The sequence below is a fragment of the Bombus bifarius genome, unplaced genomic scaffold (assembly GCF_011952205.1).
Source record: "Bombus bifarius isolate JDL3187 unplaced genomic scaffold, Bbif_JDL3187 scf7180000007974, whole genome shotgun sequence".
NCBI classification, from domain to species: domain Eukaryota; kingdom Metazoa; phylum Arthropoda; class Insecta; order Hymenoptera; family Apidae; genus Bombus; species Bombus bifarius.
Genome location: NW_022884360.1, coordinates 1,948,822 through 1,963,356, shown reverse-complemented (window position 1 = coordinate 1,963,356; position 14,535 = coordinate 1,948,822). Strand labels below are relative to the sequence as shown.

The 14,535-nt window shown below is 29.9% G+C and overlaps 4 protein-coding genes across 5 annotated transcripts; 3 read left to right on the top strand and 1 right to left on the bottom strand.

Moving 5' to 3' along the window:
• The first annotated feature begins 745 nt into the window (after window positions 1-745).
• On the top strand, window positions 746-4,611 carry LOC117216861 (integrator complex subunit 5). 2 transcript variants are annotated; one of them, XM_033463962.1, is made up of 11 exons: window positions 746-1,251; window positions 1,335-1,464; window positions 1,526-1,935; window positions 2,037-2,172; window positions 2,231-2,900; window positions 2,963-3,210; window positions 3,282-3,487; window positions 3,552-3,698; window positions 3,774-3,914; window positions 3,996-4,256; window positions 4,335-4,611. In XM_033463962.1, exons 1-11 carry the CDS (start codon window positions 1,030-1,032, stop codon window positions 4,545-4,547), a joined length of 2,784 nt encoding a protein of 927 aa, XP_033319853.1. In that variant the 5' UTR covers window positions 746-1,029; the 3' UTR covers window positions 4,548-4,611. The 2 variants fall into 2 exon arrangements, with proteins under 2 accessions (XP_033319853.1, XP_033319854.1); XM_033463963.1 differs by lacking the exon at window positions 1,335-1,464 and having other exon boundaries at window positions 1,139-1,251.
• A 522-nt stretch (window positions 4,612-5,133) lies between these two features.
• On the bottom strand, window positions 5,134-8,398 carry LOC117216863 (protein transport protein Sec61 subunit alpha). The gene is made up of 8 exons (XM_033463966.1): window positions 8,247-8,398; window positions 7,981-8,048; window positions 7,713-7,778; window positions 7,423-7,633; window positions 7,085-7,342; window positions 6,839-7,005; window positions 6,379-6,768; window positions 5,134-6,297 (listed from the first exon to the last, which is right to left on the bottom strand). Exons 1-8 carry the CDS (start codon window positions 8,251-8,253, stop codon window positions 6,034-6,036), a joined length of 1,431 nt encoding a protein of 476 aa, XP_033319857.1. The 5' UTR covers window positions 8,254-8,398; the 3' UTR covers window positions 5,134-6,033.
• A 1,508-nt stretch (window positions 8,399-9,906) lies between these two features.
• LOC117216866 (regucalcin-like) lies at window positions 9,907-12,051 on the top strand. The gene is made up of 6 exons (XM_033463972.1): window positions 9,907-10,025; window positions 10,660-10,844; window positions 10,934-11,143; window positions 11,221-11,433; window positions 11,516-11,628; window positions 11,728-12,051. Exons 1-6 carry the CDS (start codon window positions 9,961-9,963, stop codon window positions 11,956-11,958), a joined length of 1,017 nt encoding a protein of 338 aa, XP_033319863.1. The 5' UTR covers window positions 9,907-9,960; the 3' UTR covers window positions 11,959-12,051.
• A 361-nt stretch (window positions 12,052-12,412) lies between these two features.
• Window positions 12,413-14,136, top strand: LOC117216867 (regucalcin-like). Its single transcript, XM_033463973.1, has 5 exons — window positions 12,413-12,778; window positions 12,858-13,067; window positions 13,171-13,383; window positions 13,465-13,577; window positions 13,684-14,136. The coding sequence occupies exons 1-5, from the start codon at window positions 12,619-12,621 to the stop codon at window positions 13,930-13,932; spliced, it is 945 nt and encodes a 314-aa protein (XP_033319864.1). The 5' UTR covers window positions 12,413-12,618; the 3' UTR covers window positions 13,933-14,136.
• Window positions 14,137-14,535: the final 399 nt, after the last annotated feature.

The following is a 14,535-nucleotide window of genomic DNA, read 5'->3' as shown; positions in this document are numbered from 1 at the left end:
ATAATATTTTTGCGTGAATACATTTATTTATTATCGTAAAACTATTGTTACTGAAAAAAATACAGATGACAAATAAATCCCAAAAAGATATAATCCGAATACATACAGGAAACGCTAATAGCTTATAAAATAATTTATAATTATACAGGGTGATTCACATAACAAACCATAATTTCTTTTTTGCCGAAATTAGGACAAAATCTTAGAGGAAAAAGATGAATTACATATACACGAATGTTTTTTCACAAATGCAATAATAGATGTGCATTTTACTACACATTGCGGTATTTTTACGTAAATAGAAACATTCATTTTTTATTATATACAACATCGATCGAATCGCTTACTTAACTCGCTCACTCTACTTAAAAAGTATTAGGATAACATGATCGAAAACTGATTAGTATAAAAAATATTTTAACTGTAATTTTTTAGAATTTATCATATCAAAATCAAAAATGATATAACGCAGTAAAGCTTATATTTATGCTTTTTTGTCTTTCATATGATAAATTCTATAAAAATAACTTTATATTTAATAACATACTTACATTTTACTTTTTTCATATTAATACACATATCACATGCTATAATTGACTATAACTGATTCTCAATGTTTTAAATATTTTACTGAATAAATGCTCTCTTTATCAAAATTTAAAATTTCGATTAAAAAATCGATCTTTCCATATACCAATGTTGATCAAAACGAAATGCGCAACCTACAGGCAACAAGTAACAACTCTATTTAAAGGGGGTGACGAAGAAGATATATCGTTGTATCTTATGCTTTAGCGTTATAGGTTATTCTATTTTTGCATTTGTTTAGATTTATACTTCTTAATTTTAGGAACGTAAATAATAGTAACAATAAAAGTATAAAAATGGTTTTCATAAACGTAGTAATTATCAAGCTTTACTGGAATTAATTGATTCTAACATTATGCTTTAACCCTAAAAATATGAAAAAGTAAATATGATCATATTTCCTAAATTATATCTTTCGCTTCATTAAGAGAGTAATACAAGATGTTGCATTCAACGGGAGTATTGTCACCACAAGACATTTTGGTAGAAGTTAGAAAATTTATTTCCGGAGCTGTTCGGCCGACTCATAGTACAAGCACGCTTGATGTAACGCGAACAGCTTTGACTTTACTTCGAAATGTACCTGCCGCAAGAGATGCAGTACTTGAATATTTCTGCAATGTATTTTTTATTGCAGTTACCAAATATGTTCGTCAGCTAGAAGTAAGTTTAGTAATTGTGCAACGATTGCACAAAATGCATGATACAGCTAAAGATTTCTATTAAATTATATCTCATTTTTCTAGACAAATCAAAACTTAGCAATATGTGAGGAATCTATAATAGCAGAAATCCACAATGTTTTAAGTAGCTTTATTAATGGCAATCCAGAAGCATGGGCACCAATTATTTCAGCATGGTCACTAGAATTATTAGGTATGCAATCATTAAATTGTTTGAAGTCAGATTGTTAGAAATAATGTTAATTTTATTACAGGTAAACTTTCTTCAGAATATGCAAAACGTGGAAACTTACCTGCAAATGCTGGAATTAATGATTTCCTTCAACAATGGATGTCTTGTTGTGCTACCCGTACTTTAATTGATATCACTGCTCAATGTCTTCAATGTCTTATGTATTCAGATACAGGATCTTGTATTAAAGCACTATTAGATACTAGCGTATTACATAGTCCTCATTTTGATTGGGTAGTAGCTCATGTTGGAAGTTGTTTCCCAAATACAGTTATTACCAGAGTGTTATCATGTGGTTTAAAAGATTTTTGTGCAATGGACCATGAACATAATGTTAAAGATCCAAAATTGAATTCAGTAGTTGGAATTCTGGGTCATTTGGCTGGTAGTCACTTTCAAGATATTACAGCAGCATTATTAGACTTATTCAAGGTAAAAACTGTTCTACATACTATAATGTTAACTAATGCTTCTCAAAATACATTTAATAATAATATTAGTAATAATAACAACAATAACAATAATACCTTCAGTGGAGTCTGCAAGAAGATGTAAATATCGATGAGGATACAAAGAATCAAAAATTGGCTACTGTTCCATTTCTTTTAAATCTGGCTTCTCTTTCGCAAACTCTTTTAAAAGCAATAACTAGTGATATATTGCAAACATGTAAGTAGATGTATTTAATGTTATAGAGATAAAATATAATTTATCTGTTTTATTGTAGTAAAGCCAGATATAATCCCGCAGTTAGCTTTATTTGCCTCAGACTGGTGCAAATATTTTGATAACCAACCTGAAGCCCTGATAGATCTAACTGTTCATCTGATATTAGGATGTGAACAAGGAGCATCTCAGCTAATAAATATTTTGCTAGATGCAAGTTTAAATACAAGTAATGTTGGGTATCATAGTGTTAACGCTGCTCAAAGCGTAAAAAGCGTATGTTCTGAGATACTAGAGTTGGTATTGCAAGAGATAGATCTACTTTTGAGGACACATGGACCACAATCTGCAAATATTGCCTTACTAAATTCAGTCAAACAAGAATTTCCAGTAATATTACCATTACTTTTGAATCAAAATCCACTGCGAGTTCAAACAGCTATCAGACTGCTATGTTTTCTTGGAAGTCAAAATCCTAATATGTTAATATCTGCAGCATCGTATATGTTAATCAAAGCTGTAACTACTTTCCATCTTGCCGCTCTGATTCGGCTTGTTTCTAATAACATTGTATTATTTTCGTCTAATAACTCTGAGACGGAAAATGTATTAGCCAGCTACAGTTACTTTACACAAGTAGTTGAACAAGCACTTAGAGAAATAAATTACAAAAATGTTATAGAAAAACAAGAAACAAGACAACTCTTTCAAAATCTTACAGTATTGCTAAAGTAAGCACATTAAGGTAGTTGTGTTATACTTTTTATACATTTGTATAACTTTGCTTTAATAGGTGGGAGAAGTATAACAAGGCAGTAGTACTCCGGTCAAAAATGATAACTCAAGCTATAAAATCCAATCTACACCAAATCTCCACTCTGTTAACAAAAACAACTGACTTCGATTTGGCTAATGATATTGCTAAAATGTTAGACTTATTTAGTATGCCTGAAAAAGATAATTTTTCCCCAAATGTAGAACTCACTTTGAAATTAACGAGAGCTATGATACAGTATTTCTTTTTATGCATAATGGAAGATGGTAAGTATTCAGTTAGTCTCTCTTTAATCAAAATCTTATAAATAAAATTTCGATAAAGTTCTAAATTTTAGACATCACACGAAAACAACAGGGTGTGAAGATCGTTTGTCATTTATTAAAAGATTTAACTTTTTATTCGCCATGTGCTCGAGTTTTAGCTCTAAGAGAAATTCTGGGACATAGTATCAATAATAATCCTGCAAAATATTTTGGTGCAAAAGAAAAATTTGAACCAAAGTTTGAGGAAACGTTACTTTTGCATCAAAACCACAAACAGGTAATGGTTTTATAAAATATTTAAAAATTTCTATTGAGAATTATATGAATCTTATTCTACTTAGGTTACGAGTACGATGTTAGCTCAGAAACATTCTTCAGTGTTTCACGCTGGAGTAATTGGACATGGTCCTCGGAGACCGCCACCAGAAAATAATATTGATAAAGAAATTATTGCTCTCAATAAAATATTGCTAATTGATGTAATAAAGGTAAAATTTCTAAAAATATCATACAATTATTGGATAAAATTATTAAATAATTTATTCAATGCCTAAACTCAATAGGCATGTTGTAGTAATCGTGAATCGGAACGATATCCTGTGAACCTAGATGCTTTAACAATGGTCAGTTTATTGTTAGTTGAGCTAGTTTCACCTGATGTTATGTATAATGGATTACCATGGCCTGATGAAGAATTTACAAAGGTATCATATTAATAATTTTGAAGTATTATAATTGTAATGCTAACAGTTAACTTTAATATAATGTTTCAATTGCTATATTAGGTTACTATAGAAAGAGATTTGCAAATCCATCGGACATTCAAGGATGTTCCATTATTATGGACATTATTAGAACTGACAGCTTGGTACAGACCAGCCTTAGCTTACTGCTCAGTTCTATTGAGAGGTATTGCTGCCACAGTTATGGCTAACTGGAATATAGAAGAAGGTATTTTACTCGTGAGTGTTATGGCACTTGGTCAGTTATTACCACCTCCATTAGCAAGTATAAGGGATGTTCTGCCAGTTTTAGAACCGCATCAGGTAGGTTTCTATGATTAAATAATAACCTCATACTCATACATAATATTTGAAATCAAAATAAAACATATCTTATTGTAGATAAATACTATAATGAAAGAATGTGTATGGGCTTACATGCGTGAAAATGTTCCATCACCTGCTCTTTTTACACGTAGCGAAGGAGCTAACATAGCTTGGCGAGATACGGACACTTCTACTCCAAATTCACGGTTTACAGAAACACTTCGTTTAGTTTTGTTATCCAATATTCATACATTGGGTCCACTTTATGCTGCTCTTTTCTTACAATAAAAATAAATAGTTAAATTTTCTACCATATGTACATATTTTTGTGAATAAAATGATATAAATCTAAGAAATTAATGTTATATTAAGAAGATATTTAGAATAAGTATTAACACATCCTTTAAATTTACATTTTTGTAAAAAATATTTCTAGATTATTTTATTAAATTACATTTGTAGAACAACTTCTCAATTAATATTGCATTAATATAGTTTGTATTTATTTAAAATGATATTGTGGATTAATGTCTAAACATTGGGTTCGCCATTTACTATCCTCGAAATGTATAACAATAAATACATTTTTAGTCATGTTTTTATAACAACTCTATGTATAAAATAAAAGGTACCATTTGTATTATATAAAATAGGAATTTTTTAAGTTTACTAATATCTGAATACAACTAAATAATATACAGTATAATATGATATACAAATACAATGCAGATAACTTATAAATAATTTTCTCCAATTTCATTTAATTATATCGAATGAATATTACTTTCATTCACTTAAATGTAGTTCGCTACTTTCAAATGCTAGTAAAAAGAGAAATTAATACAGGTCAGACTAAAAAGGAAAACAAAACAAATAATAAATTTTAATTTTTATAAAAGCATATTCACCTAAATACATACAAGAAAGAAATGTTACTTTGCTTTGTATCATTATTAATATAGGAATGATGATATCTATGATGAGCGAACACTGTACGAATTAATTGGTTGTACGAATACCCTAGGTGGGTGTCTCGTCCTGACGAAATGATTATACATTATGCAATGATTCGATTCACATAAACGTCACGATCTTAATCGCGCGCTTTGAGAGAGTCTTTTACATAACCCCGTTTTATTCGGAGCATAAAACACTAGTAAAAAATGCTGAAAATATTTAATCACTTTCTTCCTATGTACACTGCTCGTTGTCTGGAAGATATAACATCTTGTGTGTAAATCCAGAACATTCAAATTACACCGAATGCCTGTATTTACATTCGAGCATTTTACATTTTACACGTTCGAGTGCAAACTTCTACGCTTTGTCAACGTGTTACATTATTCAAAATTCCATTTGATATAGATTGACATAGTGTAGAATCACTATTTATGTTTCACATATAAAAGGAGGTATTATTTTTCATGATGTACAAATAAACAATATTAATTGCAAAATCTATAGATGGTGGTCGCGAAACTGATACATGCTTGCGAGCAACTGATACTTAATTGAATATTTTTGAGTATGCTACAATCATATGTAAAAAATAAAAGAAAAACTATTACGTAATATGAAGGTATATTTATATATGTGATCTTCTCAACGGCAAACAAAGAATAAAAATGTGTGATTTGATTCATATTGAAGACCTTCCATTACTCTATGAAGTAATTAACAGTATTTGACATCAAATGGACTTACTTTACAATAAATTATTATTCAGTTCTTCAGAATTAAAAAAGTTCACTTTTAAAGTCTATGTAAATTGAGTTTAGAAAAGTAGTGTACTCATGCCACCCATTTCACTTTGTTCTTTAACGAAGATCTCGAAGTACTGGTATATGATTGTGACGGCGAGTAAAATACCAGTACCTGAACCGATTGCACCAAGGAAATCAGCCAGTACAGACAGAGCACCGATACACAATCCACCAAATGCCGCCGCAGTCGGAATATATCTATTCAATTCATGAATCATAGAATTGTCTCTATGGCCTCTCATTACCATCTGTTGTTCTTTTAATTGTTTTGCGACCTGTAGAATAATTTTAGGTTCGATTAAAATACAATATCTATTAAAAACATAAAGAATGAAAATAATATAATAAATTCTTACGGCTTTTGCTGAGCTGCCAGAAACCTCGATCCACGTTTTCGAAAAGAAAGCACAAGAACCAAGCATAAAGAGAATATAAAGAATAGCATGAATGGGATCCTGAAGTATATGTCCCACAGATTCTGGTGGTGACAAATAATAACATAATCCTCCAACGGGGTAAGATCGCGCTGGACCACCACCGCCAATGTCGGACCATACTCCCAACAAATTCACGATAATATTTCCTTGAAATTTGACTGCCAACATTTGTGAAATAACATATAAATTTGACACCAATGCAGATTGCAGAATGATAGGAATATTGCTTGTATAAAACAATTTAATAGGGTAACTGCTGTATTGTCCTCTGTATCTGGCAGATTTAATTGGCAAGTCAACACGGAATCCCTAAAAATAAATATATAATTAGAATTTTAATTGATATTTTTTCAAATTAAAAATAATTTTATTTTATTACCTGGAAGTAAATTACAATAGCAAATACTAGGATTGTAGCAAGTAAGTTCATAAGATTAGGAAGGTTCTGTCTGTAGAACGCCTCACGGAGAGCTCGAACTTTGTCTTGTCTTGTAGCAAGTAAATGAAACAATGCGATTACTGCGCCCTCGAATTCTGTGCCACGTCCTAATGACAATGAAATAAAGACGTTGTCATAGTTACAATATTCAGGAATATCAATAGAAAAATGAAAATAAGATCATACCAGTATTAACAGTAGCTGGAGAAAATGCTTTCCATACAATTGTTTCACAAATATTTGTAGCAATAAAAAGAGAGATTCCACTTCCTAATCCATACCCTTTTTGGAGCAATTCATCCAATAATAATACGATCAATCCAGCAACGAATAATTGAATAATAATTAATAAACAAACACCAGCTCCAATTTCTGTTGGATCACCATACATTCCAGTCATTACATATACAATAGCTTGACCAACAGTGATAACCATTCCAAATACTGCAAAAAGTAAAAATTAGATTGCACGTTACAACTTAAAGGCATACAATATTCTTGAAGGTGCATTGTGCTTTTCTTACATTTTTGAGCACCATTGAAGAGAGCTCTATCTTTTGGAGTATCACCAACTTCAATTATTTTTGTACCACTCAACAGTTGCATAATCAGACCAGATGTAACAATGGGAGAGATTCCCAACTCCATAAGAGTTCCTCTATTTGATGCAAGTATAACTCGAATCCAATAGAAGGGATCTGCACTGTCCGAAGACATAATTCCAAATAGAGGAATCTGGGAAGACAGAAAATGTTTTGTTAAACATAAAAATTTCATTGAATAGACACAGTGCTTATTACAAAGTAACTCTTACCTGACAACATACTAAGAAAATGAATAAGGTAATCGCAGTCCATAGTACCTTCTCTCGAAATTGAATCTGTAAAAATGTTTGACCTCTTAAATTACTGTTTAAAGCATAAAGAACATCTAAAACATTTAAAAGAAAACATTTAAATGAAGCTGAATTTGATTAATACATCAATAGAGAAACCTTTTTAAAAGATCATAAATAAGATTAATTTTAAGCGACTGGAATACACTACATAATGTAGTACAAAAATAAATTGACATAGACTTACTTTACGTTCCGGCTTCTCTATTTCCGGAAGTATACTGCAAAACGGCTTTATCACCTCTAGAAATTTGACTGAAAAACATATGGTGGAAAGTTAATTCTCACGTTAACAAAATACCGAACTAGAAACTGAAATACTAAAAGTTCAACGAAGCGAACAATATGTTGTACGAAAAATGAAATTAAGAGGTTACGGTTATCGTTAATCACAGCGACTGTAATCCTGAATAAAAGATTTTCTGAATTTCTGACTGGGAACAGTGTACTTACATCCCATTTTGAATCCGAGGTGTAACTATTCTAAAGGATCACGATGCTACGACGCTTTCCACTTACTCTATAATCAACAATGCCGCGAAGACACTAGATTAAAGTAAGAATCCGAGCAAACTCGGCTGCGTATGCTCGATTGGCAAAGCGTAGCGAGTCGTGGCTCCCTTCGTCGACACGTATCAATATGCTATTGTCACGTGACCTGATGATGTTGGCCGGCGCGAGTTAGAAATTCTTGGAAATGATGTTAGATGGCGCTACAATTATGTTAAATGCGCACGTGCGCATTGTCAAATGTTCTTTTTTAAATTCGTTTGATTTAACATGTTCCTTGTATACTTCTTGGATGCAAACTAGTAAATAATCTTTCGATGAACGTATGACATCAATACAGGTATAGAAAGTAAATTAAAAATCATGAAGCTTTGACAAATATTTTTGTTACAATTCATGTATAAGATACGTATACAAGGTGATATAATATAGAAATAAATGTTATACAAAAATTATTTTTTAACATAGTACATTCTCTTATCTAAAAGTTGTATAACTTTGTTTTATTGTATATTTTTAAACTTTCGTCGGAGATTTTTAAAGTTTGTCTTCAAGATATTCATAACAGAGCAACAAGAAAGAATCTTCAAAAAAATAAGATCCGATTACTCTTTGTAACAGAACGTTACGTCAAACTGTAATCTTTACAAAATTGAATTCTCGTTGATGAACAACTCTTGAGTTTTAATGTCATAAAACCTGGTATTCTGTTTACTAAAGTACCTAGATAAAAATAGCGTGTCAAAACTTAAATATTTCAAATTTTAAGTTAGTTTAGAAAAATGATTAAAAAAGATAAATAATCAGAAAGTCTATAGACATTGAAGGTCTAAAGTCATTTGTCAAAATATCGTTATCGTTTAAATTTTAACTTGTAATCACAAGACAATTTATATTGACTTACATAAATTTTCCATTAGGAGACAAAGCGTAAGAACTGCGAGTTATACAGTTTATTGTCGAGTGTTACATAAATATTTATCGTAAAAACAAAGACAATGAATTTGCAAATTATAATGTATAACAGGCATTTTCAAAATCATCAATAAAATTTTTTAAAAAACTTAAGTTACAAATTGCAAAATGCGCATTTTAGTATAAAAAATCGTTCTTGCTGTAGAACTATTTTTATATCTTTAGATAAATAATCTTTGATTTATACTTGTACTTGTATACTTGTACGAACAAATTTATGTTTCCGAAGAAGGAATATATTTATTCAAAATACTATATTTCAAATTTTTATTTCTGGTTTGACCGAGGATCATGTATATATTTCTAAGGTAATGAACATTACCTAATTTCTTTGAAGTGACGTTATTGCAGAAAACTACTCATAATTGTCATTTGCGAAAAAAATAAATAATAATAATAGTAATAATAAATAATCATCCAAATTTATCTTTATATAAATATAGGTTATCCTAGCATCAAACATAACAGCAATATTGATTTTATTAGCAGTTTATGCTATTGTCTACAAATATGTACATTCTAAATAATTTGCTATCAGCGAGAAGTGAATGGGGAAATACTATATAAGGAGCAAGCAAGATAACTGCCATAATTATTCTCACATTTTTCCTTGGAAAGTGTTTTGCAAGAATTGTCAGTTTTCGTTTGTCTTTTTGAACATATTAGCATTGTCTCGTATACAATGCAAAATATTGCTGGTACAGTTTTATTTCTCGGACTATATCTTGGCTTTTTCGTTCATGGCGGGTAAGTGAAAGGATTCTCCTGAAACTTATAGAATATCAGTCATTTGCGCACAAAGATTATAAATATAAACAAATGATTTTTTTATTGATCTTTAATCAATTATTTGCTTTTAAGTATCAAAGAAAATATGAACTCTATCATCTATCTATACTAATATTATAAAGAGAAAAGGTTTGTGCGTAGGATGTGTGTATAATTTCAGAAACTATTTAACCGATTTGGATAATTCGTTCACAGTTGGAAAGTACATTTCCTCTAAATGGACACAGATTACATTTCATTACGCTTACTCCTTCGGGCTTCAAGAACCGAACAATGAACATAAATGAAACCCAAGTCTGATTAACGTAACTTTGTTTCGAATACTATTTACTATATTGATTTCTATTACAAATAAATGACAGGGATTTTAGAATCGCGAAGTTAAACTCATATTAGTTCTTAGTTATGCGTGGACGAAATCTAGGTAACAACTAGTATGTATATATATAAAATACGAAAATTATAAAAGCCGTGTGAATAAAAATATTCTCTTATATTACGAACTGTATTATAAATGTAAAAACTTCCGATAGTTCGTGAGAATTATTGTTCCGTATTATTTGAAATAATTGCCTTTTTTTGTTATTCGTAGAGAAACTCATGGAAAACGAAAAGATAACCATGGACTAGTTATTGAACCAATAGTTGGCAGGTTTCAACATAGTGAAGGCCCTTTATGGAATCATCATTCACAAAAGCTTTCTTTTGTTGATATTGAAGCACAAAAAATATGTAGGTTTGACCCTGTAACAAAACATCTTTCCTGCATATTCATAGGTAATCATTAATATTGTATATCTAGAGTCTGTAAAAAGAGAACAATTTCATTTTCATAAATTAATATTGATTTCTGAATTAATGATTAGAAAATGGACCAGTTGGATTTGCTATTCCTATTAGAGGAGAACCTAATAAGTTTGTAGCTGGTAGTGGTACAAAATTCATCCTAGCTACATTGGATAGTCATAAAAATACTACAGAATCACTTCCTGAAATACTTGCTGTTGTTGATACAGATCGCAATGGTACTAGGTGGAATGATGGAAAAGCAGATTCTTCAGGAAGATTCTGGGGTGGTTAGTTGAAAATTATCAGTCTAATAGATAAAAATAATAACTTAAGCATACTACATGTTTCATTTACATTTCTATAGGAACAATAGGACCAGAAGTAAATGAAGTTGTTGTTCCTAATCAAGCATCTTTCTATCGTATTAAGTCTGATCTCAAACCAAAAAAGAAATTATCTCCTGTTACTAATAGTAATGGATTAGCTTGGAATCTGCAGGATGATACATTATATTATATTGATACTCCTACGCTTCAAGTAGCTGCATTTGATTTTGAGCCCATCAATGGAACTATATGTATGAAACCTTTGAAAAACATTAAATATAAAGTACAAAACTCATGTTGAATTAAACTTGTAATAAATATAATTCATTTCAGCTAATAAAAGGATTGTATTTGATCTTAAAAAAAATAATGTTTCTGGAATACCTGATGGTATGACTATAGACATAAGTGGAAATCTTTGGATAGCTTTATATGATGGAGGTGCTGTAAGTATTGTTGTAAGAGTTTTATATATAATTAACAATATGTTTATGAAATAAATGTAATATAAAACAATAATATGAAAAACATGTATTATATAATAGGTGGTCAATGTTAATCCTCACACTGGCAAAGTAATACGCTTTGTGAAACTTCCTGTTCCAAAAGTAACTAGTTGCACATTTGGAGGGCCCTTGTTAGATACTTTATTTGTAACAACATCTAGCCGTGGTTTAAGCAAAGAGGAACTTGAAAAACAACCACATGCTGGTTATGTGTTTGCTGTAAAAGGCTTAGGAGTACATGGCCTTCCTACAAATTCATTTAAAGCATAATAATTTTTAATAATGAATATTCTTATGCACTTTATAATCATTCTGCACAAACAATATTAACAAAAAAGAAACAATAAAGATAATTAAGTAAAACTTCTGCATTCTTTTATTTTTTAAATTTTAGGAACAGTAATAAAATGATTAACCTAGCATTAAAGCACATCATCGCTATTAACAATTCCGTAAATTAGTTACATTATATTGGATGAGTGTAATATAATTACATTATGTTGCACAATCAATTTTTATATCTTTTTATCAAACATCACTTAATAATATTTTCGTTTTTTAACTTGTTCACTTTATAATAAAATGATAACCTTATATTTGTGTTGTAATGGATCATTGTACGTATATACTATTAAATGGTATTAGTAAACTACTGTTATTTGCTATCTACTAGCTACGATTATCAAAGTACTAGATACTATTATCAAAGTTCATAAGCCATGATATATAATGAAGAACTCTCGCGTAGCATCTCTATTCTTTAAAAATAATTCAATCTGGCAAATTACGAAGTTTAGAGTTTACTGAAAGATTAAGTGATTTTTACATTCTGTATTTTGTACTTTTTGTGTTTTAAAAGCATTTGTTACTATACAAATTATACGTGTGTATAATAACTAGTAACTAACAGTTAACTATTAAATCAGACAAATGTCAGAAGTAACTGTCGAACCACTCGTTGGACCATACAGTCTCGGCGAAGGTCCTCATTGGGATTGTGCTTCTCAAAAATTATATTTCGTTGATATATTTGCCCAGAAAGTACTCAGATTTGACCCTGTAACAGGTACTGTTACATCTGTTTTGGTAGGTAAGTAATTAAGAATTTTGTATTACGTAATTTGGTATTTATAATCTGTTTTATAAATATATTTTTATCATTATATTAGAAAATGGACCAGTTGGATTTGTTATTCCTGTTGAAGGTAGCACCAACAAATTTGTTGTTGGATCTGGTATAGATGTAATGCTACTTTCTTGGAATAGTGAAAAAGATCTTGCAAAATGTATACCTCAAACATTGACTACTGCAGATGGTAAGAGAACAGAGATCAGATGGAATGATGGAAAAGTAGATTCTTCTGGAAGATTATGGGCTGGTTGGTTAAAAATATAAATTATTTTATATGAAAGTATATTACTCACATAGTATAAATTCTTACATATAGTATAAATTCTTACGTAATCTATTCTTCTTCTTAGGAACAATGGGTTCTGAAAAGGATGGAGATATTCCATTTGATGCGGGATCTTTTTATTCTATGGGTGATGATCTTTTATTGAAAAAACAAATATCTCCGGTATCCATAAGTAATGGATTAGCCTGGAATCCTGATAATGATATATTTTATTATATTGATTCATTTACGTATCAGGTTGTGGCATATGATTACAATTGTCAGACAGGAACCATATGTAAGAAATTTACAATGTATTTGGTATACATTCTGTGTTATGTTAACCAAAATTTACACTTTTAAATCTTAAATTTTATAGCAAATAAGAAGATTGTTTTTGATCTTAAAAAAAATAATATTCCTGGATTGCCAGATGGTATGACTATAGATACGGATGGAAACCTTTGGGTTGCTGTGTTTAACGGAGGTTGTGTGAGTGTTACTACATTCCTATGGCGATTCATAATTATTATAAAATACATTGTAGAGGAAATAATTGACATTTATTTTCTGAGAAGAGAATATGTTTAATGTTTAGGTTCTCAATATTAATCCGAGAACGGGCGAATTGTTGCGTTTTGTTAAGATTAATGGTGCCAACAACATAACAAGTGTTGCTTTTGGTGGTCCTAATTTGGATATCTTATATGTAACAACAGCGACTGTGCAATTAAACGAAAATCAGTTAAAAGAGCAACCATATGCTGGTTACTTATTTGCCATCAAAGGTTTGGGTGTTCGCGGTTTTCCTGCAAATTCGGTTAAACTACCAAATAAATTAACATAGATGTACATATAAATATTTAAAATATTGTATAAATATATAAAACATTTTTTTAATATTAAATTACTAGCATAATGAATTTGTAGATTATATATATATATAAAAGTTACATTTTTAATAGTTTTTGCAAAGAAACAAACTATAAGTTAGAAAAGGATTATTTTAAGTTCCTTATTTGAAATAAACAATACTCTATATATGTACAGATATACTGTGTTTTAATAAAAAAGATATCTATAAATTATTCATTAAAAATGTACAAGTATTTTGCTAATGTTTAATTATACTTTCCTATCTTTTTTTTTTACGTACAAAGAAAATTGTATTGATTACTGAATTTATAGAGTAGAAAAATAATATATCATTTTATTAATATGCAAGAACGTTTCCTTGGAATTATAGTGAAATTATATTCGTTATTGTGTTGCTATTTCAATCTTTACGAGAACTTTGTGAAAAGTAGTGATATTCAAGCATTGTCATCCTGAGGCTTGTCATCCTAACTAGTGAAAAATTAAACTTTCACTACTTTTTTCTTGAGATACAGATAGCCTCTTAGATATATGTATAATTTATGGAAAAATTCCATGTCAATTATTTTCATAC